The 23,369-nt window shown below is 45.1% G+C and overlaps 1 protein-coding gene across 1 annotated transcript in view; it reads left to right on the forward strand.

Moving 5' to 3' along the window:
• The first annotated feature begins 415 nt into the window (after positions 1–415).
• The window catches only part of IFT122 (intraflagellar transport 122), a 283,966-nt gene continuing 261,012 nt past the window's right edge, over positions 416–23,369 (forward strand). The window contains exon 1 of the mRNA XM_086939241.1: positions 416–583. Coding sequence (XP_086795367.1) covers positions 438–583 — 146 coding nt within the window. The 5' untranslated portion in view covers positions 416–437. The remainder of the gene's footprint in view (positions 584–23,369) is intronic.

Here is a 23,369-nt window from a genome sequence, read left to right on the forward strand (position 1 = left end):
AGCCACTGAAGTTATTGCAAATTAAAGTAGTGTAGTAATGTGTGCAAAGCAGCAGGTAAGCTGCAGCGTCCTTATGCTAAGTAGTGACAGGGGAAATCCCCCGATTTATTTCTCCCTCATTCCAATCTTGGGTGTTTATGGGGGTTAAGTGTGGGTGTTATCATCATCATTGCCCAGTTACTTCACGGGGACGGTAGCAGTACTGGTGAGAAAAACTGTTCACAATTCCTCAACTATCACCAGGCCAGCACTGCTTTGAGACCACTCATAGAACGTAAAAGACAGAGAGGATATTACGTATCTCTTCTGTGTTTATGCCGTCACAATGGCCGCGAGCATCTCCTTGCACGCGCGCGCGCTGCGGAAGGCAGGCATTGACCCTATCCAAGATGGCGCCCTAGCGATGAGCGTCGTCGTCCAGGGCAGCTGCACCGCGGATGGGGCGGCGCCATGTAAATAAGGAAAGCCGCCGGTTGACTGTTAGGAAGGACAGCAGCAGTCAGATCCCGGGCTTCACTGCTGCCATGAGGGCCGTGCCCACCTGGATAGACAAGGTCCATGACCGGGACAAACAGGAACAGTGGTAAGTGATGCTCAGTCTCGGTGTGAGCGAGCACGAAGCGCCGGAGGGATCCCTGGGTAGCAACGGCCGTAACCAAGGTAAACTCCCGTCGTGCCTGGAGGAACCAGTGCTGGAGAGCCCGTTAAAACGCCCATAGCTTCCAGCAAGGGTTGTTATCTTTTCAAATGAAAATAGTGCCTATTTGTTGTTGTTAGGTCTGCAAAGCTCTGGACGTGACAGTACATAGAATTGTAAACAAACCCGTAAATATCCATTACTAACATGACTTGTCTGTCTTTGTTTATTCTAATTATTCGCCATGGATCATTAACGTGGCTCCCGCACACATTTAAAAGTTCTTTCTGTTTATGTTTGATGTTTTAAGTATGTACAGATAAAGGATAAATATACCGGGTATTCATGAATTTGTTTATTTTTGTAGCGGCCGGGACATCAGAATACCCGTGGTGCCCTTAGATAATCGGTCAGGTAGCTGTTTTATTACTAGCTGAACCTTCAAGCTGGGGTTTACCCTGCTGTGGGAGGATAGGGGTGGCCAACCTAAAAGGCTTTGGACTTAACCTGGGGGTAAAGCCGGAGCACGGCCAGGCATAGTGATGACGATAACTTAGTGCAGTGTTCCTTTATTCGTTTTAACACAAAGTACGTTTGATTTGTACAGTGCTCCTGTGTAACCAACTAACTCCTCCCAAGAGGCGAGTCAAAAATTTGCTAGCATTCGTGCCAAGAATTTTCAATTCTATTAAGGACACGGAGGCGAGGATTATGCTTCTCATTCTTTACTGCAAAATCAAAGCAGCCAATGAAAATGCATATTTTCTTTTATAACAGTATAAACAAACTACATTGCCCATGATGCACATATACTAGCCACGCCTCCATTGTCCATAAGAACCCTCTGCGTGTAGTCATCTTCCTCTTTCTTTGCAGAGAACGCAAGTCCAAATGTTAACTTGAATAACTGTACAAACTCCTCCAACGGGGAAGAAATAACCAAGGCTTCAGGATTAAGCTTGTGTTGTCTGCTGTCTTCTATTCAGACTTCTTGTCTGATCCTGCAATAAAGGAAATGATACAACCGTAACCACTGTATAAACCAATATGTCAACAGTGAACATGGGCGGGTATGCTTTTGTATTGTTAACAAAGCCTGGTGGGATAATCCTCGCCTCCGTGTCCTTAATAGAATTGAAAATTCTTGGCGCGAATGCTAGCAAATTTTTGATTCTATTACAGGACCGGAGGCTTCAGATTATGCTAGTTTAACGCTCATTAAAAACCACAGAAGTAATATCTCCCACTGGCTTATAATAAAACTAGCAGCCCGCCCCGGCGTTGCCCGGGGCAGAAGGGGACTAGCGGCAGCATTTTAGGCTTCTGTGCAATCCCGCCCGGGGCCCCGCCTGCCCCAACATTGCCCAGACCGCCTCCCGCCTTTGCCTTACCTGAGCCGCCGCTCCTCCCCGCGCTCCGGACTTCACCGCCACTCCTCTTTTAGGCTTCTGTGCACTCCCGCCCGGGCCCCCGCCCGCCCCGACATTGCCCAGACCGCGTCCCGCCTCCCGCCCTCCTCCCGCCTCGCCTTTGCCTTACCTGAGCCGCCGCTCCTCCCCGCGCTCCGGACTTCACCGCCACTCCTCGCCGCTCGTCACCGCTCCTCCCCGCCTGTCGTCATCCACGTCTAGGTCGCGGTCAGCGCTACGTCGCGGCCGGCGCTAGTTTTAGGGGACTACTTTGTTTTTAAATAAAAATTTTTTAATTTACGTTTTATTTTTATTTTATGTCGCCTATGTCCATCTACACACCCTGAGGATTCCAACAATGTATTGGGTGTGTGGATTGGCGCTGTGGTTCCAGAGTTTACCTTGCCAAAAGGTTTCTGCTCTCTCTTTATAATAGTAGTATAGATGTTTTAAAACTTGACTCAGAGGACCAATCTGCACAACACATAATGTCCTGAATGTTAGAACCTAACATGTACGTTTTTGACGCCATAGCGCCTCTTACTGAATGAGCACAAAACATTTGAGTGCCAATACCAGCTTCTTTCATTATAAAACAAAGCCATCTGGCAATGGTGGCAGCCGCCACTGATTTAAATGGTTTCTGCAGTGCAATCAACAGCTGAGAACAACCTTGAGGCCTCAAGGCCTTCCTACAGTTTTCATACGTTTTTTAACATTGTACCACACATAGTTTTTCATTGTCTGGGAAAGCATTATAATCAATATGACGAGACAAAGTTTTAGTACGTCCTGTAATAGTGAATGAAACCCCTTCAGGGGTAAATACTCTACCTGTAATGTCGAGTGCTCTCACATCCGATGAACGTCTGTACGACGACAGGCAAAGCAACATAGCCAGCTTGGCCGATAACTGTTCCCTAGATAAGAGTGCATTAATAGGCCACCTGTTAAATAATGAAATGACTACGGAAACGTCCCACAGACCCGTATATTTAGGTTTAGGTGGGTTAGCAACCCTAATTCCTTTAAGTAGCTTGCATACTACCGGGTGCATACCCACCGGTTTCCCGTCTATTTGGATATGCCCCGCCGGAATGGCCGAGCGAAAGTTGTTCACCGATCTTTAAGCCAGACCTTCCGCCGCCTTGTCTGACAGAAAATTCAACACATGGGGTAAGTCTGCCCCCTTGGGATCCAAACTTTGTTTCAAGCACCAATCCAACCATTTCTTCCAGGCTGAGGAATACCGTTTCCTGGTGGAAGGTGCCCAGGTCTGTCTGATAAACTCAGAAGCCTTATCCGAAACTCCTGACAAGTGCCATTGTTCCCTGAAAGCCTCCATGCCATCAGCGTGAGTCTGTCCTTTAAAATCAAAGGATGTCTCTCCTGAAGAGGGCCCAGCAATAGCGTCTCCGACTGCGGGAGAAACCTGGGCAGGTCGCAACTCCACTGTAATAACTTCTGGAACCCCGGCTGAGACGTCCACCACGGCGTCACCAGGTCTATCTCTGCCCGTTGCCTGATCACCTGCGTCATCACTCTGGGGATCAGCAAGAATCAATCCTGTAGGAAGGCATCGGTCGCTTGCGGCATTGGGTCCGGCCTCCAGCTGACAAACTGGGGAATCTGGCATGTGAGCCTGGAGGCAAAAAGGTCCGTCTGGAAGGGACCCCAAATCGTCTGAAGCCACTGAAAGACTCTGGGAAGCAACTTCCAGTCGCTGTAATCCCTGAGATGCCTGGAGTTCCAATCCGCCACCTGATTGGACTGGCCCGGGATGTATTCCGCCAGCACTGAGATCTGATTCGCGAGGCAGTAGTGCCAAAAATCCTTGGCTATCTGTGCCAGAAGAGACGATCTTGTGCCGCCCAACTTGTTGATATACCTCACCACGGACACATTGCCCTTGCGGAGGAGGATGCAACAAGAGGTCTGCCTCAGGGACAGTGTCCGAATTGCAAAGGACCCTGCGAGCAGTTCTAAGCTGTTTATGTGCAAGGAAAGTTCTTGTGGAGACCATCTGCCGCCTGTGGAGATGTCCCCGCAATGTGCCCCCCAGCCCCAACGGCTGGCGTCGGACTCTAGAACTACCTCTGGCAGAGAGCCGAAGATTACTCTTCCGTTCCAGGCGTCTACATGACCGAGCCACTACTGTAATTCGGTCCTGACTTCCTGTGATATTGGGATGGAGTCTGCATAGGACAGTCCTCTCTGAAGATGTCTGATCTTCAGGCGCTGAAGAGCCCTGTAATGAAGCGGGCCCGGGAATATTGCTTGAATTGATGATGCTAGAATCCCTACCACTCTGGCAATTGCCCTGAGTGTGACTGTCTGACTGTTTAGTAACATCAGGATTTCCTTCTTGAGGTCCCTCAACTTCGCCTTGGGAAGGCACAGTTGAGCCGCCTGTGAATCGATCGTGAACCCGAGGAAATCTATCAACTGAGTCGGGACAATTACCGACTTCTTCGGGTTGATCACAAACCCTAAGCTCTGCAGCAGCGTAGTCGTAAGACTGAGGTGCTGTCTGAGCGTGGCTTGATCCTGTGCCATGATAAGGATATCGTCTAGGTATATTATGAGACGTATCCCCCTCTCTTTCAGATGGGCGACCACCTGCTCCATCACCTTGGTGAAACACCAAGGAGCTGAGGAGAGTCCGAAAGGAATGGCCAAAAATTTGTACCACTGGCCGCTCCACCGGAACTGTAGAAAGCGGCGATGGGGAGGGAAGATTGGAATGGAGAGGTAGGCGTCCTCGAGATCCAGCCTTACCAACCAATCTCCCTCCTGTAACAAGTCCACCAGAAGATGGATCCCCCTCCATCTTGAAATGATTGTACGTAAGAAATTGAGTGAATTCGCTGAGGTTCAGAACCAGTCTTTTGCAACCTCCTTTCTTCTGCACAATAAAAATGTTGCTGCAGAAGCCGTGAGGTCCTTTGTCGCACAGTGCAATCACGTGCTTCTGCAGCAATTCTGCAACCTCTTCGTCTATGACATTGCGATCTAGTGGGGAAAAGTGGAGATCTGCTGGAAGAGCTGGCTGCAAAGTAAGAGAGTAAAACTCCAACTGAAACCCTTGAACGGTTTGCAACACCCAAGCGTCCTGGGTCAGGACTTGCCACTTTTGTAGACAGTGACGAGTACGACCCCCCCAAAGGAAGAAGAAAGTGGTCTACCACACTCACCTGTGGATTGCTGGCCTTTGAAGCTCGCCCTGTTGTTACTGGATTGGAAACACCCTCTGTTAAATCCTCTGCGTGCAGGGTAAAAGGTACCTCCACGAGTGGAGTCCCAATCTCCTCTTCCGCAACCAAAGTCGGCTCGTTGGGACCCTTGTTGAAAACCTCGTCCTGACGAGCGGCCCCCGCCTTGTCTGGCCCGATTAAAAACATGTTGCTGGAAGACCCTCTTTATTCCAGATTGCGCCTTATCGACGGAAGTGAACGTGCCCACATACTTTGAGATGTCTTTAACAAAACGCTCTCCGAATAGTTGACCACCTATTAAGGGCCCCGGCTCAGCGTCCGCCAACTCGGTTAGGTTGCTGTCCATCCTAATTAACAGTGACTTGCGTCTCTCTGACGAGATCGCACAGTTAGCGTTGCCAACGAGGCATATGGCCCGTTGGGTCCAACCCGCAAGAATGTCCGGGTCAATTGGGGCAGCGCTCTCCTTGGCTGCCAATGCCATTTCTAATATTTTAGCCAAAGGGCTCACTACGTTGAGCAATTTATCGTGGCATCCGCGCCACGCGCGATCGATGCCACACTCGGGGTCTTTGGAGAATTTTTTCAAAAACCTGAGGAGGCTTGCGTCGATTTCGGGTGTCTCCGCTAACTTGTCTGGCAATTCCGGGCGTGGGCCCTCCGATCTGAGACGGTTGCGCACCTCTCTTGAAAATCCCTTTCTCAGATTCTCGTGGAGATAGTCAGAAACCGCGGGGGCGGTATCCAGTCGGAAGACCGGGGATGGACAATCTCGGAAGGGTCGAAGTTAAAAGGGGTGGTCGAAGTCCCTGCCTGTGACTGGGGCGCCGTCTTCGCCTTCTTTGGGGGAGGAGGCTCCTCCGATGTATCTGTGTCGGTGTCAGTATTAGTGGTAGTGGTATCCGTGTCAACATATCCCTTTGACTTAGCCTTTGCTTTACTCCCTGGATAGGAGTTCTCTGCTACCCCACTGGCATGTAGGTTTGATAGGGCCTGGGCATGCGGCCATTGCTTGGGGTTACCCGTATTAACACCAGAAGCACAAGTTTCAGACTGTCTCTTCTGCGGCTTCTTGTCGTAGCCATATCGTTTGGCAAAGCCCTCCAACTGTTTTCTGATAGGCCGTAAGGCAGCTGCGAGGGCTTGCTGGGCGGTCTGAGGGACCGTAGTCTCCATTGCTTTGTTCACAGAGGACTGGACCGAAGCATCTAACGCTTCCACAATGTTGTCCTCTAAGACAGCCTCCTGCTGTTGATTACCATACACCTCCTCCTCCTCATCATAATTATTAGGGTACTGAACCCACTCCTCCATAGTCTAGTTGGAGTGCAGTAAATAGAACAGTGATAAAGCACAGCTCGTATCACAACCACTAGGAGGGGTAATGGGGGGGGTCAGCCCACAAGCACACTAAATTTATATGAAATTGAAGTCTAAAACACCCTTGGGGAAGCTGTAGTACAATAGGTCAGTGATCTCGGCCAAAACAATATCCAGAGCGTGTGCGCACTCTCGGGCCATTATTTTACAACCTTTGGGGAAGGCGAATATCACAGAGATGCAACCGATGTGTAAAACGCTTTGAAATGCGTTTAAAAGTCTGTTGGGGATTCGCGCTGAGGAACGCAGCCCAAACGTGACCAAAACCAGCCCAAATTGCTCGCGTTTGGACGCGCGCGTCAGCTGAGAGCCACCCGGCGCTTACGGCAGAGGAGGGCTATGAGGGGGCCCGGCGCCTAAAGCGCAATGCCAGTAAAGAAAGCTCCTATGCTGAGAACGGTTGCCGCTCTGTCGGTCAATGACCGTGAAGTCCAACGTGACTTTGAAGGGTTCCTAGCTTTCCTGCTATGCTGGCATTACCTGAATGGGGAAGGATGTCGTGCTAGAATATGGAGCGTCGCACGGAGTCCCCACGAATCCTAACCCTGAAAACAAACTGCGAAGGTACCACAATAATAACAGTGTCTAAAACCACATCAATATGTATAAATCAAGGTAACATATTACAATTGGCATAAATTACAGCGAAACCCATGCAGAGTGAGGGAACATGAAAGGTACACTTAACTCTTGCTGTGAGCAGCAAAGAAAGAGGAAGATGGCTACACGCAGAGGGTTCTTATGGACAATGGAGGCGTGGCTAGTATATGTGCATCATGGGCAATGTAGTTTGTTTATACTGTTATAAAAGAAAATATGCATTTTCATTGGCTGCTGTGATTTTGCAGTAAAGATTGAGAAGCATAATCTGAAGCCTCCGGTCCTGTAATAGAATTGTCCTCCCCCTCCCCTACTTCAACCGCATCCATCTTACCCTCCAAATCACACCACTGACAACGTGCTTTGGTGCCATTTAACATAACATGGTTATACATCTTGCAAATTCATGGACATTTCAATGGTCATTTAGAACATCTATGTTAACACACTTAATTGTCTTTGCAATTATCTCTGTACATTCTTGGTCATTATGTGGTCTCAGCCAACTCCATTTCTAGGGAGGGGGCCCATCTGATTGGGTGTAAAGACCGTAGTACACATAATTAGTGTTGAAAGGAAGTTTATTCCAATATAAATTGCGCAGCTTAGAAACATCTCTACTCTCTTCCCTGACCTCTCCAACTGCTCCACAATCTAGAACACCACGATAATGGAAGCTTGGAGCGAGGGAAAGAGCGAGGTACAGCACGAGAAAGAACACAAGAAAACCAATACATACATAAAACATCTTCCTCCTTATAAAACAAACAAAAAACCAATAAAGATACAATCTTACACATTTAACGAATCTCCCTCCTAATAAAACAACAACAGAAAAAAACAAAAACAATCAAGATACAATCCTACAAACATAATCAGACATCCATTTTGGTTTATGACAAATGCGCTTATCACAGCACTTTTGACTTACATTAACATTGCTATGTTCCACACAAATAGGCACATTTTGAGTGTCATCAGAAGGTATAATGGCATCATCACTTCTAACAACAACATCATTATTGACAGTTGGAGAATTTGCAACATCAGAAACTGCCTCCGTAGGGAGATCCCACTCAGAATAAGGATCAAAAGGACAAGCAGTCCCCAAAGACACTGAATTCTCAGACCACTTTAAAGAGGGATGAAATACTGCTACCCATTTTAGATTCCAAACTTTACCATCTGTCAATTTTACAGCATTTTTAAGAACTTTGGTAACCCTCAAAGGTTTAAAGAATTGACTTTCTCCTTCCAATGTTTCTTGACTCTAACCCATGAACCAACTTTGACGAAAACAGTTTTGGTATTATGTTTCAAGTTATACTTATCATGGTACTTGTTACACTTGTTAACAATTCTTGACCTGACAACTTCAGTAGGAACTGTACTGGAAGCAGCTTCCAATAGCCACTCTGGATTGCATTTTGTTCTTGCACCACGACCTCTCATTACTTCAAAGGGGGAAACTTCCAAAGAATCATGAGGAGTGGTTCTATACGCCCACATGGTTTTGAAAATTTCCACTTCCAATCACTTTGATTCTGAACGGCCATCTGAATAGAATTTTTATAACACCCTATTGAATCTTTCGATCATACCTGTGCTTAATACCAACCCTTTTAAAATACTGCTGGATTAAGTTGGACAGAAACTGAACACCATTATCAGAGATAACCTGAACTGGCAACCCTTCTTCAATAAAGGTCCTATCAAGACACTTCAATACTTCATTTGAAGTAATCCTGTCAACAACCTTAATAACTGGCAATCTCGAAAATATATCTATAAGTGCAATCACATACTTCCTTTCAGGACCAATGGGACCCATAATATCTATGGCAACAGTATGCCACGCTTTACTTGGAACAAAAGATTCCCCTATTTTAGGTCTCAAAGTAACTAAAGATTTATCAGAATTGCAGCAAGGTAAACAATCCTGAACTACTCTTTCAATTAAAACATCAATGCCCGGCCACCAAAATCATTGCTTGACTCTTTGTTTAGTTTTAATAATACCACAATGTTCTTCGTGGCAGAGTTTCAAAACCTTCAATCTTAAAGAGCTCAGAGGTACAACTTTATCACCTCTGAAGATAGAATTATTAGTGACAGAAAGTTCTTGCCTAACTTCCCAGAAGGCTTTAAGCGAATCAGGAATTCTGCTCTTACAAGGCCACCCTTTGTTTATGAAACCCAACAATAAAACAAATACATACATAACACTGGGCCTCTGTTTTCTGGGTTTAGGCTTCAACTTGCTACCGACTTGGTGGGTGTCCGTCAGGATCTGCCCGGGCTGCAAGTGCCGTCCCATTCTTGGGCCCTACCTGTTCCTACTGGTCCCTGCCGTGTGGTATCCCAAGGTCCCTGTGTGAGCATCTACTCTCTCCTGCCTGAGGCTGTCCTCCCATCTCACTCCCTGCCGTGAGGCATCCCATGGACACAGTGTGAGCCTTCTATCTACTGCTAGTAATTTATCTCTTTTTCTACGTTTCTTGGTTTCCTTCTGCCACGTTACCTACGGTTTCATTATCGGAGGGAGCTCCCCCTGCCCTTTGTCTTGTTATGCAAAAACCATCTGTTCTAGGACTCCTACAATGTTCAGTAGGAACATGTCAATCCCCACCCAGGTCCGGTGCACCCCGTCCTCCAAATGATAGCCTGGGACCTCAAATTTATGAAAGTGTGTCTTACGAAACCCCAGCCATTGGCCCTACATATCGTTGCCATGGTGATAGTGAGTGTTTGTCTGGATTTTCCCCCAGATTCATGGCTCTTCTCCAGGATCTCCGCACTATTATTTCTGAAAAAATTGCTTCAGCTGGGCGGATCAGTTGTGCCATAGTTGTTAGGCCTTCTTGCATATTTTCTAAGATGCCCCTCCTCCCCAGTGCTAGCAAGTATTTACCTCCCGAGTGGACCACCACCGCATCTGCTCTGCCACCATGCCCCATTGCTTCCAGCACCGCAAGGGAGAAGTTGGTCCCATTTAATTCCCTAACACCCCAGCCAAACTGTTGGTGTCCTGCAGCCAAATACAGCCAAATTCGCATCTGGCCGCTGCCCAGCGTTGCGCCCACTTCACGTAGGAATTACCCACGATCCATACCTTTTTGCGCTGTTCGGTTGGCCTAGATGGAGGTGGGGGGAGGGAGAAACCAGACTCAATACATCACAGGGTGTATGTAATGTTTAAACGCGCCGGAAGCCCAGCGTCCTATTGATTCCTTCTATCTTCTGCGAGGGGAAGGGTTTGTGTAATTCTCGGGCCTTGTGCCCCTTCTTATACCCCCTTGCTGCTCCCCAGCTCATCCACGGATTGAGGGGGCCATAGCTTGCCCTGGGGTGACCAATCTTGGTCGCCCTATTTCGTGGGCTATGTAAATGGGCGGGGCCTCTGGGCGGCGTTTGTCCCGGGCCCCCATTTGGTCTGGCTTTGCCTTCCCCGGCCCGGGCTCCAAATTGTCGCCCGAGCAGGAATTACATTAAACGACACACTTAGAGCTAAGTGAAGACATACATCTGAAGCAGATCAAACCCCAAAACATTTCCACCTAAGAGTGGTGCAGTTGGTTTCGTAGGTTGCTGAGCCATAACATTTTTGTGGGTGAGAGTGAGGAGCTGCTATTTGACTCGTTATGAATCAATACATTTTCTTGTATAGCATCAGTTCTGTAAATTGGAAAAAATACTGTAAAAACCAACAGATTAAATAGTATGTAGTGGCAGCAGAAAAGGGGTTTCGTAGACCCTTTTTGAGAGGAGGGATAAGGCTACTGGACCACATATGCAAACATCGTAGTGTGTTGTTCCACTTCGTAACCACGGAATTAGGTTTTCCATGGTCCTCTCAAACTTCATAAGTACTGGGATGAGTGTATGCTGGACTGCGTCAAATAATTACTCTCCATCCCCTTGGTTGTGATATAGAGCTACTGGGCCATAGCCATGGTAGCTGGGGTTACTTGACTCTAATATTAAAGGGTCCGTACTGCTATGGCTTTGTAAACTAGGCTTAGTACAGCCCCATTCACACTTGACTCAGTGGTAGTAATTGCGAGCAGTCACAGGCTTCTCAGGAAGGGTAGTCTGGGGGTACGACAAGCTCAGCTCTCAGCGGTCACCCAACAGCGTAATGAATTGATTGTCCATCCCAGCACTTATCTTTATAAAAGTAAAGTATTTTAATTAATGCTCCTGGTTTTCAGTTTAAATGGATTTTTACATATAAATACAGGCGGAAAACCTTTTTTCATTTGTCTGTATTTATAAATAGAGACGGAAAATACTGACAAACCGGCGATGTGTCTATCAATGTCTGAGGTGTACAGGGGCTGCGTAAAGAAATTTGAAATCTTTGCCAGAATCTCCTGCACACTATTCTTCCATCTACATCACCCTAAGCACCCCCTGCTGAGCGAGACTGATTTGTTTCCAGTGAGCCCCTACTGCCCAGAAAGCAGCAGGTCAGGAGCACTTATCAGCTTTTATGAATACACACTCTCGGCTATTTAGGCTGTAATTAGCTGGCTCTTTCTCTGGACTCAGTGCCTGTGTGGATTGCTAGAAAGAAAAGGGAAGGAGCACCATGGGTAAGGGACCCCAGGAAACCCTAAAATCACAGTGTTGGCATCGGCCGTCACAGAGTGTGGCTTAGTGATGTCATGGCCAAGTAATGGGGACTAAAGAAACTTGCAAACTGGACAATTCTCAAAGTCAAGGGGCATGGAGGGTCTTTATGATGTCAGAGAAGGTATACGGTGACTTCTCAGTATCCTTACCATTCCTGTTCAGGGGACGTGTTCAAGGAATACAAAGGTCATTATTATATCACCTCGTGCCAACATTGATAAAGCAGGGTCCTGTCCCGACCCACTCAAAAATTGTTTAAGCAGTAGGGGTTATCTGCAACACCTGTCTAGTATCACCACAAAAAATCCCTTCTGGCTTCGAGTTCTACGCAGTGTCGTCCCTCTACTGGAGTTCTTAATAACTTTACACTGTTGCCAATAAGGGACAGAATAAGGGCAAGTAGGGCTCTCAATTGGTCAAGCTCATTAGACTTGGCCTTCATAGGCAGCCCTCTTATTTATCATGAAGTGTGTAACCAGGCCCAACTTTTGTCGTCTGCTCACCATCCTGTGATCCTGGGCAATTCACTTAATTTACCGGTGCATGTAAAAATTTGTGATCTTGTGTAATCAGACTGGCGCTCAGGTCAAGTGCTTCAATGCCTTTGGTGCTAGCTATACAAAACAGGCAAAAAAGCACAACGATGTAAAACATCATCATTATTTTCTTTGAGAAAAAAAACCCTTCCCAAGCAAAAGGTGACCATTCAAGATGAACATGAAGAAATGAGAGGAATTAAAGTACAATTTGAGTCTCGGTGTTGACTTACCCATCCTGTGATTCTGAGCAAATCACTTAAAGTGAAATGCCGGCTCATGTAACGGGTACAAGCGGTAAAGGGCCGCTTGCAAGCTGTTCCCTGGACAACGTTTGTTCTGAATTGAAGGGTGTTAAATGTTGATAAAGGTGTAGATCAGAAGCCCTAACCGGGGTTAAGCTGTACCGACCATATGGATAGCTAGGACATAGGGACTCCCTCAGTCTGTACTCTGAATAGTTGTACTAATGTCCGGAGCCCAGACAGCATAAAGGCAAAAAATAACCAGAAAGACCCTCAATGTCCTCAAAGTCTCTTGAAATACAAATGTTCTTATCCTACAATGGCAAAGTTTTCAAGTGAATGTATTGTGTTTATTTAGTTTGACATATGTAAATGTATCTAAACCTATAACAAGTTCAAGTGTGCATTGTCTATTTAAATAAATGTGGAAAAATACTAACTGCAGCGTCTTCTTTTGCTTGCAACAAAAATTAATTTGGATGAATGCAGATAAAATGACCAAAAAATAAATATGGATAATTACAGACGGAAATGTAAAACAAAAAAAACCCATAAACCAGGAGCCCTAACCTTTAATATACTATATACCTCACTACTACAAAAATTCTGGTAATTAGTTAATCAGTGTCAGCACATTACATCAGGATATAATCTGGAAGATTCACTGAGAAATGACCGGATCCCTGTTCTGGCTTAAGAATAACTGCTAGAGGCGGAATTGAGTTGGTTCTCAATCTTTCAATGACTGTATAGTTCCCCAGTAAACTGAATTGCCTCTACTACCAGGATTTTGATAGGCAGGTTAAATTAACGACTGGGAAAATACCCATTTGATAAATGAAACCAGTGGTATTGAAATCTAGGTCTTATGTTACTGATGTATGTAACTTAGTTCCTAAACTACTTCTCCCAAGTGACACTGAGTATCCTACCAAAGATGCCAACTCAGAACTTTTAACGTTAATTATAGAAGTTTATTTATTTGAAACAAAAGAATTATGAGGCACCATAAAAACTGATCTACTAGCACACTGGCTTTTCAACCACCATATTTCTTAAATTCTAGAAAGAAAAGTTCACCTAAGTTATATTTACAGTCTTCATAGTGTAGAATGCTGTACAAATATACCGAAAGTTCAACAAAACAAGTCCAACTCAAGCATGTTTTGCTGGTCAGAAGGATTCCTTGTCCTCGCTTTCAGTGTAATTGAATGTCAGGTCAAAGTAGGATGAGTAAACTGCTACCAATTTATGTAAAGCATATGACCCAATTTTCTAAGGTTAACTCTGGCATAGATATCTCAAAAGTTGGAATGGATACACCAGACAGTCTATGTCTCTCAAATTATTATAGCATAATCAATTATTATCAATAATATTTTGAATAAAAAATATATGGTATGTCCCCTAAAGGCAGAGATTCCCCTCCAACAAGTTTGAAAAGCACATCATAGAATTTAATACATATGGTAGATGAAATAAGTCCTATGCTTATACAATCTTTAATGGTGTCTTGCATTAAAAAAAAATATTTTCATAATTAGTAAAACCAGAGGGGTAGGTGGTGTCACATCATAACCCTTTTTGGCAAAGTGCTTCAATTCTTTTTGTCTTGCTGTTTCATATAAGAGCAATAATATGGCTACAAAGAAATTAACCTAATAAAAAATTAAACTAATAAAAAATCAGTTAGTAATTTGTTGCATTATTTGGAACACCTTAAAGTCAGATTACAAAAAATGGGAAGGCTCCCATGTAAAGAAATTTAGTTTTTTCTGTAATGCACTTTAGTGTGCAAAAAGTAAACAGGTTGCCATATCTCCTTTCTGCTCCTCACTGTTAATTTTAGAAAAACAGATCCGAAGGATGAAAAGCCAGTTTTCGTTGATTGTAGCTGTATTGATGTTTCATGACCTTTTCCTATTGGCTTTGGCAGCTGGGCTTTGTGATGTCACAACTCAACTGTAATTGTTACAGAACTATGCATCACAGGCCAGCAGCTATCTATTTTCTTTATTACAGGAGACCTCCTAAGTTGCCTGCAATATGGAAATTAGAGACTGTCTTTTATGCTAGGATTGCAGCATGGATGTCATTTAAGGCTGGCCAGGGGTCGGAGCTCTGACCTATGGCTTGCCCCTTACTACCCCTGGCACTGCCTTTGCGACCCTGGCCTCGGAGGTGGCAAATCCATGTTTCGAAGACAAACAGCTCGTTCTAATGGACATCGTTTGGAGCTCCATTTTCCTGGTATTCTGTCAAATTATTTATTACATAAATCGTGAATAATATTATTCACTATTAGTGTAATAAAAAATGGAGTATAATGAGGTGGAATATGATCCTATCTGAAAGCTAAGGTGATTAAAAATGCTTTTAAATGTATGTTGTATGCATGCTTGCAGGTGAGTGTGTTTATCTGACGGGGAATGCGTGACTGTATGTGTAGGTTTAAGCATGTGTGAATCACAGTAAATGCTAGAAGGTGTGTGATGTCCCTTCCACTACCTCTGGCATTTTGGTGAATTGACGCCCATGGATTGTAGGCTCCCATATATTGTTTTTGTTAGCATTGTTCATGGTATTGGGCTATTTGGGCACTGACTTGCTGGGTAAAGTCAATTCAGGGACATTAGCATCTTTGTGAAGTTGATCTGATCATGCATTACTCTTCCTGGTCTGCCCCAAAGGAGAAGGCAGAGCACTGGCAAGGCAGAAGCAGTGTGGCAGGGTTCTAGTAACAGCTGGAAGGGAGGAGGAGCAAAGGTGTTCTGTCTCATTTTCCATCTCACTCGATGACTCCTGCTATTGACTCCAATGGGGACTTAAGCAGAAAGTTCACAACTCCCTTTCAGAGTGGCAGCCTACAATTAAATATTTTGCAGCCTTAATGCCTAAGACTTTGGACACTGAAGCCTTTAGCTTTTTATTTGCATCAGGTATTTAGTGTTACTCTACACAATTTCGTATTGATTTGCTTAAAGTTTGACAGTTATAACTAATAATATTTTTTAAAATTTGAAACAAACTTCACACAATTGTGCTGGGAAATACTCTAATAAGTACATTTATAATACTAGATGTAGAAGATATCTCCTTATTTTTTTTATTAGGTGACAATGCAAACATAACAAAAGACACTTGTTTGATATTTGTAATAATGGTGGACAGAATGCATCTGAATGTCACAAAAAACGCAATCGAAACTCATCCTGGTAGTTGGAGAGTAGAGAATGATGAATAGAAAAGCTGATGTTACTATAACAGTAGGATCAGTGGCGCCCGGGGCCCCGCAAGTTTTCGGGTCAGCGGCCTCATCCTCCTGCTCTTACCTGCCATCTCGTGGGTGACAATCGCCCCCGCTCTATATTGCAGCCGCCGCGGGGTGGCAGTGCCGCCGAATCTCTCCTCAGGCAGCAAATAGGCTATCTACTCCACTGAATAAGATATATTAGAACTTCAGTAGAAGTGTATGAAGAGTACTATGAGATCTAAAGCAGGATTCACTCGTCCTTATAACCAGTGTAGATGAGGTAGCCAATCTGGTCTTTTCGGATAAAGAGCACTAACTGTAGAAAGTAGAGCTACAACTAAGAGATCAAAGTATATACTAGAAATTGGAGATTGATCCCGAATAAGACTTTGTAAACGCCCTTAAACAAATTTGTAATGTGTGAAAGATCAAGCGCTTTTGACCTGATGAATACATAAAAGTACTTTACATTTATGGGAAGTGTTTTGTGCACTGTTGTGGATTAGCACCGGGCTGTACGTTTTTGCCTTCTCTGGCAAATCTAATCATGGAATGGTGGTGGTAACAATTAGCATTGTCTAGGGAAATTTCAAATCTTCATGGAGAGTAGTACAATGGTGTTAAAAAGTGATCGCCAGAAGACGAGGTAAGATTCCAGCAACTTCTTTATTAGCCATTCACTCTCCAGACTCAAGAGCATCACCAACCTTCTAGGGCAGACTCCAGGGGAAGAGTCCACTGGGCATAACAGGGAAGGGGTGGGCAGGGTTATACCAAGGGGGAAGGACAGGGAAAGAGAGAGATTACAACACAGCTCCCTTTTTTACAATACGCTAAACATTTCTACATTTGACAACTCTGTCACAACTCCACATTTGCCCATTCTCCAGAAGTACCACATTGTTGAAAACCTTGGACACACGGCATGGGGGATAGAATTTGCATTTGCTTTGCGATTCCTTTATGCTCCTTTTGTCTTGTACCCAATCGCCTTCCTTCTATTTGGGAATTTTGACCCCATTCTTCTCATCGTACTACCTCTTGTACTTGCTTTGGTGACCATCCACCCTCTCACCAGCTTTCTTGGGATTGGAAATATCCCCCCCCCCCCCCACCACATCAGGTTCAATTTTGTACAAGGTTCTCTTCTCCTGATTGCTACAAATGGGGACACCCCTTACACCAGATTAGGTGAGGTGTGGTAGGCCCATAAACATTCAGGTAAGGATGATTCAACATTGTGACTGTTCACTATAGGTAACTGTATGTGTTCATTTATGAGTCTGTTGGCTCTTAACTTTGGGGCAATACAGTGCAGTTCTTTCATGTTTAATATTTAGGTTTTGCAAAAATTCCTTGATCTGTTGTGATGTGAACTGCACTCCATTGTCGGTGACCAGGGTTGATGGTATCCCGTCCCTTGAGAAAGTCTGGGACCATTTTAGTGTTAGTGCAATGGACACATTTTTGTGTGATCCAGTGAGATGTGTAGTCCACCAACACCCGCATGAATTTCTTAAACATCCCTATATTGTCCATGGGTCCAATTATGTCCATGGCAAGTTTACTCCATGGTTTGGAGAGCAGCTCAATGGGGGACAATGGGGCTTTGCGGGTGGACTTGGATTTGTCCCCTTTGGCACAATTGAGACATCACTTGTTGTCCTACCATAGTGTCTATCCTGGGGAACCAGAACTTTTCCCCAATTCTGTTTTTTGTGATGCTCTGCTTCAAATGACCCTTGTGGACCAACTCCACGATCCTCTTCCTCAGTCCTACAGGAAGCACAATTCTATTCTTGCGATACACCTTGCCTACTATGGTGCTCAACTCAAACCTGACCTCCCAGAAGTCTCTGATCTCTAATTCGACTTCCCTGCACTTGTTGGGCCACCCTTTGACCATTATCTCCATTAGCCTACCTAACACTCTATCCTCTTCCGTGTTTTTTCCCATTCTTCTTCTATTAGGGCAGGGTCTGTCATGTTTATGATAGGACTGTCTAGCATTTCCTCTTGCGGTTCTCCTTGTAACAGTGTTCTGGATAGGAAATCAGCAATTTTGTTCTCGCCCCTTTGGACTTTTTCCACTTTAAAACAGAAGTTTTCTAGGCCCCGTATCCATTTTCAGATGCGTGGCGTACAGTGTTCCATGCCTTTCACAGTAAAAATGTATGTGAGGGGCTTGTGGTCCGTGCGGATGGTGAAATTGAGGCCCCATAAAAAAACGTAGTGTTTCACCGCCCAAAAGCATGCAGGGCTTCCTTGTCAATAACAGAATAATTACTCTTAGCTTTGGTCAGGCAATGGGAAGCCAAAGCAATTAACTTTTCCTCCTTGCCATCCCTTTGAGACCAGGAAGCTCCCAGGCTCTTGTTGGGTGCGTCGGTGGTGAGGATGTTTTCTTTCCCTGAGATTGAAGGTACCTAAGGCTGGGGGATTGATGATTTCATTCTTCAAGGCATCCACCGTGCATTTATGTTGATCAAACCAGTCAAGCACCACAGATGTCTGCTCTCCGTGGCTGCTCCGGAGCGAGGGTCCTTTAGAACGATCTTGGAAGCAGGAAACAAGGAGATCTCTGTAGAAATGCACTCCCGTCTGGACCACAGATGTTACCCCACCGAGACTGCTCCAGAGTGAAGATCCTGGCACACATTCAGAGGAGCAGGGAACATAGCATGACAGTGAAAAACGGGTCCAGCACCAGTAAGGCTCCAGTTCCCGCGTGCGAAGGAGCCAACGCGAGACATTTGGTCTCCAAACGCACACACCGTCCCCTCAGCAACGCTCATGGGAGCAGGTGAACAAGAGGATCTTCAGGCAACACTTGTACTCTGTCCACCGATTTTCCACCGTAGCCACCTACCACAGATGAAGAGAGAACACAAAAGGAAATGGCTAAACTGCCCCCTACGCAGTGGATCGTCGCCAGTGTTGAAATGTGATCACCAGACTCAAGAGCATCACCAACATTCTAAGGTAGCCTCCAGGGGGAGAGTCCACTGGGCGTAACAGGGAAGATGTGGGCAGGGTTATATATACCAAGGGGGAAGGAAAGGGAAAGAGCGAGTGATTACAACCGATGGTTATATATTATTATTATTATTATTATTATTATTATTTTATTTTAAAACCTTTATTTTAGCATTCAGTAGAAATACAAGCATGGGCCTACAACCGCGGGGGCCGGCCGCTAGACAAATTAAAGTTCCGTAACATCACAATACAACACAGCTCATCAGCCGACAACCCAAAGGTCCGGCAGCGATTCAGAGTAAAGCTTGTATTGGAATGCATAGTCAGAGTTCAGGATAAGACCGAGGTTTCATTTTATATTATATAAGAGAGGATCAGGTGCCATACAATCAAACAGAAGAAGCGGGGGGCAGGGTAAAAAACAGGATATACATATAATGACCACTATAATGGAGATTTGGCGCCAGAGCATATAGGTCGATACAGACGAACACACAATATACATTGCCATGTTGCGCCAATACTCAAGGCCTGCCCGCCCACAAATCAAAATATCATAGAAGCGAAAGCACGAAGTACAAGCATACGATAAGAATCCGAATGATTCATAGTTATACTGACCCTACAAGAAGAAAGAAAAAGAAGGAAGGCCATAGAAAATAAAAAAGGCAAAATAAACCCCCCCCCTTTCAGCCCCCCACCCTGCACCCCTGCAAATGGCTACAGTCTGACCCCACTAGCAGCGTGCCTGTCGCCCCTAACAACTAAACCCCCAAAGGTAGGAAAAAGAAGAGCGGAGGAGGGCATATCCATGTGGGCTCCCAGCCCCTTTAGACCACCCGCCTGAAACAGCCACCCTCTATCAGTAAAAGATAACCTTATGACAGCAATGTAGAGAAATTAGAGGGTACCATGAGACACCGCCCAGCCTCTTAGAGCAAACAGCTGCGGGTCCAACACTTGTAAAAGCCATGCAAACCCATCCCGATCCAGCCGATCTTAACCTTGGCCCTTCCGAACAAAAACACGAACCCCTTCCAGCGAGACCCAGAGGCACACAAAGAAGCAATAGAGAAAAGAAGAGTCAGCAGAAATCAGCCCATGGCTACCAGCAGGCAGTGAGTCCTCAAGAACCGTAGATGCAGACGAACTCTCCCTCCGGGATGAACAGTCCCAATGTGTCTTGAACAGGAGTCGTAGCGTCGCCAGGAAAGGAGAAGATGACCACAAAAGAGATGGAAAGTCACAGACAAAAGTCTCCGGGAGGGGAACGCCTGACGATATCTCCAAAGCGGGCAGTGGTGACAAGTTCAGCAATACCATGCCATCCTCTGGAACACCGTCCACCAGGGCACCATCCGTTGATTCCAGTACTCGTTTCTTCACGGGGTCCTCGCACGGAGTCAAAATGGCTGCGTTTTGAATGGCTGCAGAATCCCGTTTCAACAATAAGGCCGGGCCCGGTTCCACCAGGAGAATTTCAGATAGGCGCGAGTCCAACTTGCTCAGCAAAGTATCCACATGTGAGCGGAATGCCCAAAATTCTGCCAGTATTAACCGCAGCGATGGCTCATGCACCGTTCGATCCATACTCTCGTGTTCGGTTTCAATCACTATCACCTCCCCGGGTGACTCCGGCACCCACGGGGGGATAGACAGGATCTCGAACGTGCAATTGTGAAGGGTGACCAGTCTTTGTTCGCAACCACAGTCAACCCAGTTAAGGCCGCAGGCCAGTGACCCCGAACCACCGAACCCCGGCGGGAGCAAATAGGGACCGCGGGACGGGGGCCCCCACCCGCAGCCAGCAGCACGCCGATTCATTCCTCCGTCTATACTGAGCACTGAAGACGATCGCCACCAAATCCGGGCTGAAACAAAGCCTCCACTCCGGTCGACCGGGCCCGGCCTGAGTCTCCTGGCCGATGTTGTTGCACTACAGCCCGGCTGTGAAAGTACTCCAGGCCCCGGCTTCACCGCTGGAGCAGGCCGCAAACTTACACTCGATGTAACTCCGTCAAACAAGCTGATAAAAGTTTCCGGATTTCACCATCGGAGTGCGGGACAGTTCATGCACACAGAGACTAGGCGTTAAGTGAGGATAACATGCAGGATATCGCGGCGGGTCACGAGGGTCGACGGAGCCGGGAGCCCAAGCAGCCATCTTGCTTGCTGACGTAGCTCCTCTCCGGTTATATATTATTGAGGGCTCTTTCATTTTTTGGAAGAGAAATAAAAAAGAGCTTCAATTAACTATCTGGACTAGAACTTTAAATAATTGAACATCAATTTGACGGTGCCAGCCAGTGAAAGTGAAATAGAAGTTCTGGATGGTTAACTAGATTAGTGTGAAAATAAAATTGTTTCTTTGTGTCTGTAAATGGACTTCAACTAATTATTTGCGTCATCCTTGCTTGTATCACCCAAAAAAGGTATATGAATTGCACACTGAGTGGAAAGCTCACCATATTTTACAAAAACAGTAGTGATGAGTAGAATTTTCTTAAGGAGAGCAGGAAGATGCCAAGAAAGATTTTGCAATAGACACTGCTTATTGGGCATAATTAATGAAGCATCATAAAGAGTGAAAGGAAAAACTTGGACAACCTGTTATTTTATCATAGAATGTCAAACAAATGACCAGAGACATTTTGATGCATTTCTCAATATAATGGCCAGCAGTTTGAAATCAGGCGAATTTTGAATAAATACTGACTACTAATTACAGCAGACAACGATCTGTATTTGACAGACCACAAAAAAATGTAATCAGGCAGAGCTTCAAACCTACCCAGTATCCTTATCAGTCTTTTTGAACTACTGAAAGGCAAAATACAGACGTGGTTACCACAACCTCTCACGGCATCCTATAGCCGTGGACATTGTGAAATTTGTGATCTATCCTTGACATGCATATTGAAATTTGATAAATTGGGAGACCTCAGACAGTCTTTCAAGTAAAATAATTGCAACTATTTCTCCATGTTCTCAGTCTGTGTTCATGTGAAGTACTGGATGTTTGTAGCACTATAGGGACATTAGAGTGATGAACCCATTTCGCACTACTGACTAGGAAGGCTTGAGCTATGCTTCAATGATACATTTCATTGAAATGCATGCAGGAAAAGTGGACAGCTTGAAATATTTTACATTAGAAAGAATTGAAGCTCTCATTAGATTTGGAGCTTGAAAACAGATATATCGGAGACCCTTTGTTCATTCCGAGAGGCATGAATGAGAGCTCTGGAAGGTCTATATTCCTATACAAATATCTAAGGTCTCATTGGTAGGGATAGCGTAGAGGCATACAATACCACTTTTGAAGGAGAAAAACTATGACGTGATTTAGCTGACCATATTTCTGTTGTATGTATTTCCACAGTCTCATGTTATGTTATTGTGGGCTAGTTCTGTGCAATTCCATTCTTTAGAAACCGCATAGACAGGGCCACTGGAAGTATGCACCAGGGGAGGACCAAATTAGGCATCAGGATGTACTAAAACATGCAGCAAATAAAGGCAAATCATGTGACGTAATGCAGCATATTCTGTGGTCCTATTACCTCATTATTTTGGCTTTTGTTCACACATTAACACTTTCTGGGGAAAGGTTTCACCTCATTAGTACCACTGAGGACATGCTTGAAAGTAAAAAAAAGAAAAAATGCTACGGTGTGGTCAGCATTGACCACGTCATAGCTGTTTTATTCAGTTTACTTTCAGTCCGGTTGCACAGTGGCTGCTCTGCTATGCAACATGGCTAAAAAACTGTTAAAAAGCCAATACATCTAGCATAGGCGAGACCGATTGGCTTGGCCAATGCTTAGTAATGTTTTTACAAGGGCCGATTTTTTTTTTTGATTCTTTTTTTTTATAATTTTTTTTTACCCCAGTAGCCTCAGCCCCACCTCACTAACTCCTCCCCTTCCCCAACCCCCATCGTGCAGGCCCATCTGTGCACCCCTTGTCCACAAGCCAGACTGCAATTTTGACCACGCCCGAGAAAAAGTTGGTGAGTTCCCATGACTTAGAGACTGAAATACAGAAATGAACAACAGGAAGGTGACCAGTCAAACTATGAGAAGAGCCTTCCACCACATGGCGACGGTAACTTTTGGTCCGTCTGAGCTCAAAACAATTTTTTCTTGCTGAAATTTACAGATTATGCATGAAGACTACAAACCCACGTAAAGTGCGTTTTATTCTAGTTCCGTGACAATAATGCAACTAAAGTCTAACTTTTGGCCCTTGATTTAATTGATCGCTCCTCAAATACAACATCTTAGATGGAACTGCTACACAATAGGGTAACAGAAATTATTTACCTCTTGAACCAATTCTTCCCATGTTTATTTTGCTCAGAGTTCTTTTTAATAGAGTGCTACATGTTTCCTAACGGTTACTGCAAAGTAGTAGATGAAATATAGCGAATGAAATTCAAGAATCTGGAGGTGCTCGTTCCTGTGTTTAATTGTTTGAG

This window comes from Lissotriton vulgaris, chromosome 9 (genome assembly GCF_964263255.1).
Source record: "Lissotriton vulgaris chromosome 9, aLisVul1.2, whole genome shotgun sequence".
Classification (NCBI taxonomy): Eukaryota; Metazoa; Chordata; class Amphibia; order Caudata; family Salamandridae; genus Lissotriton; species Lissotriton vulgaris.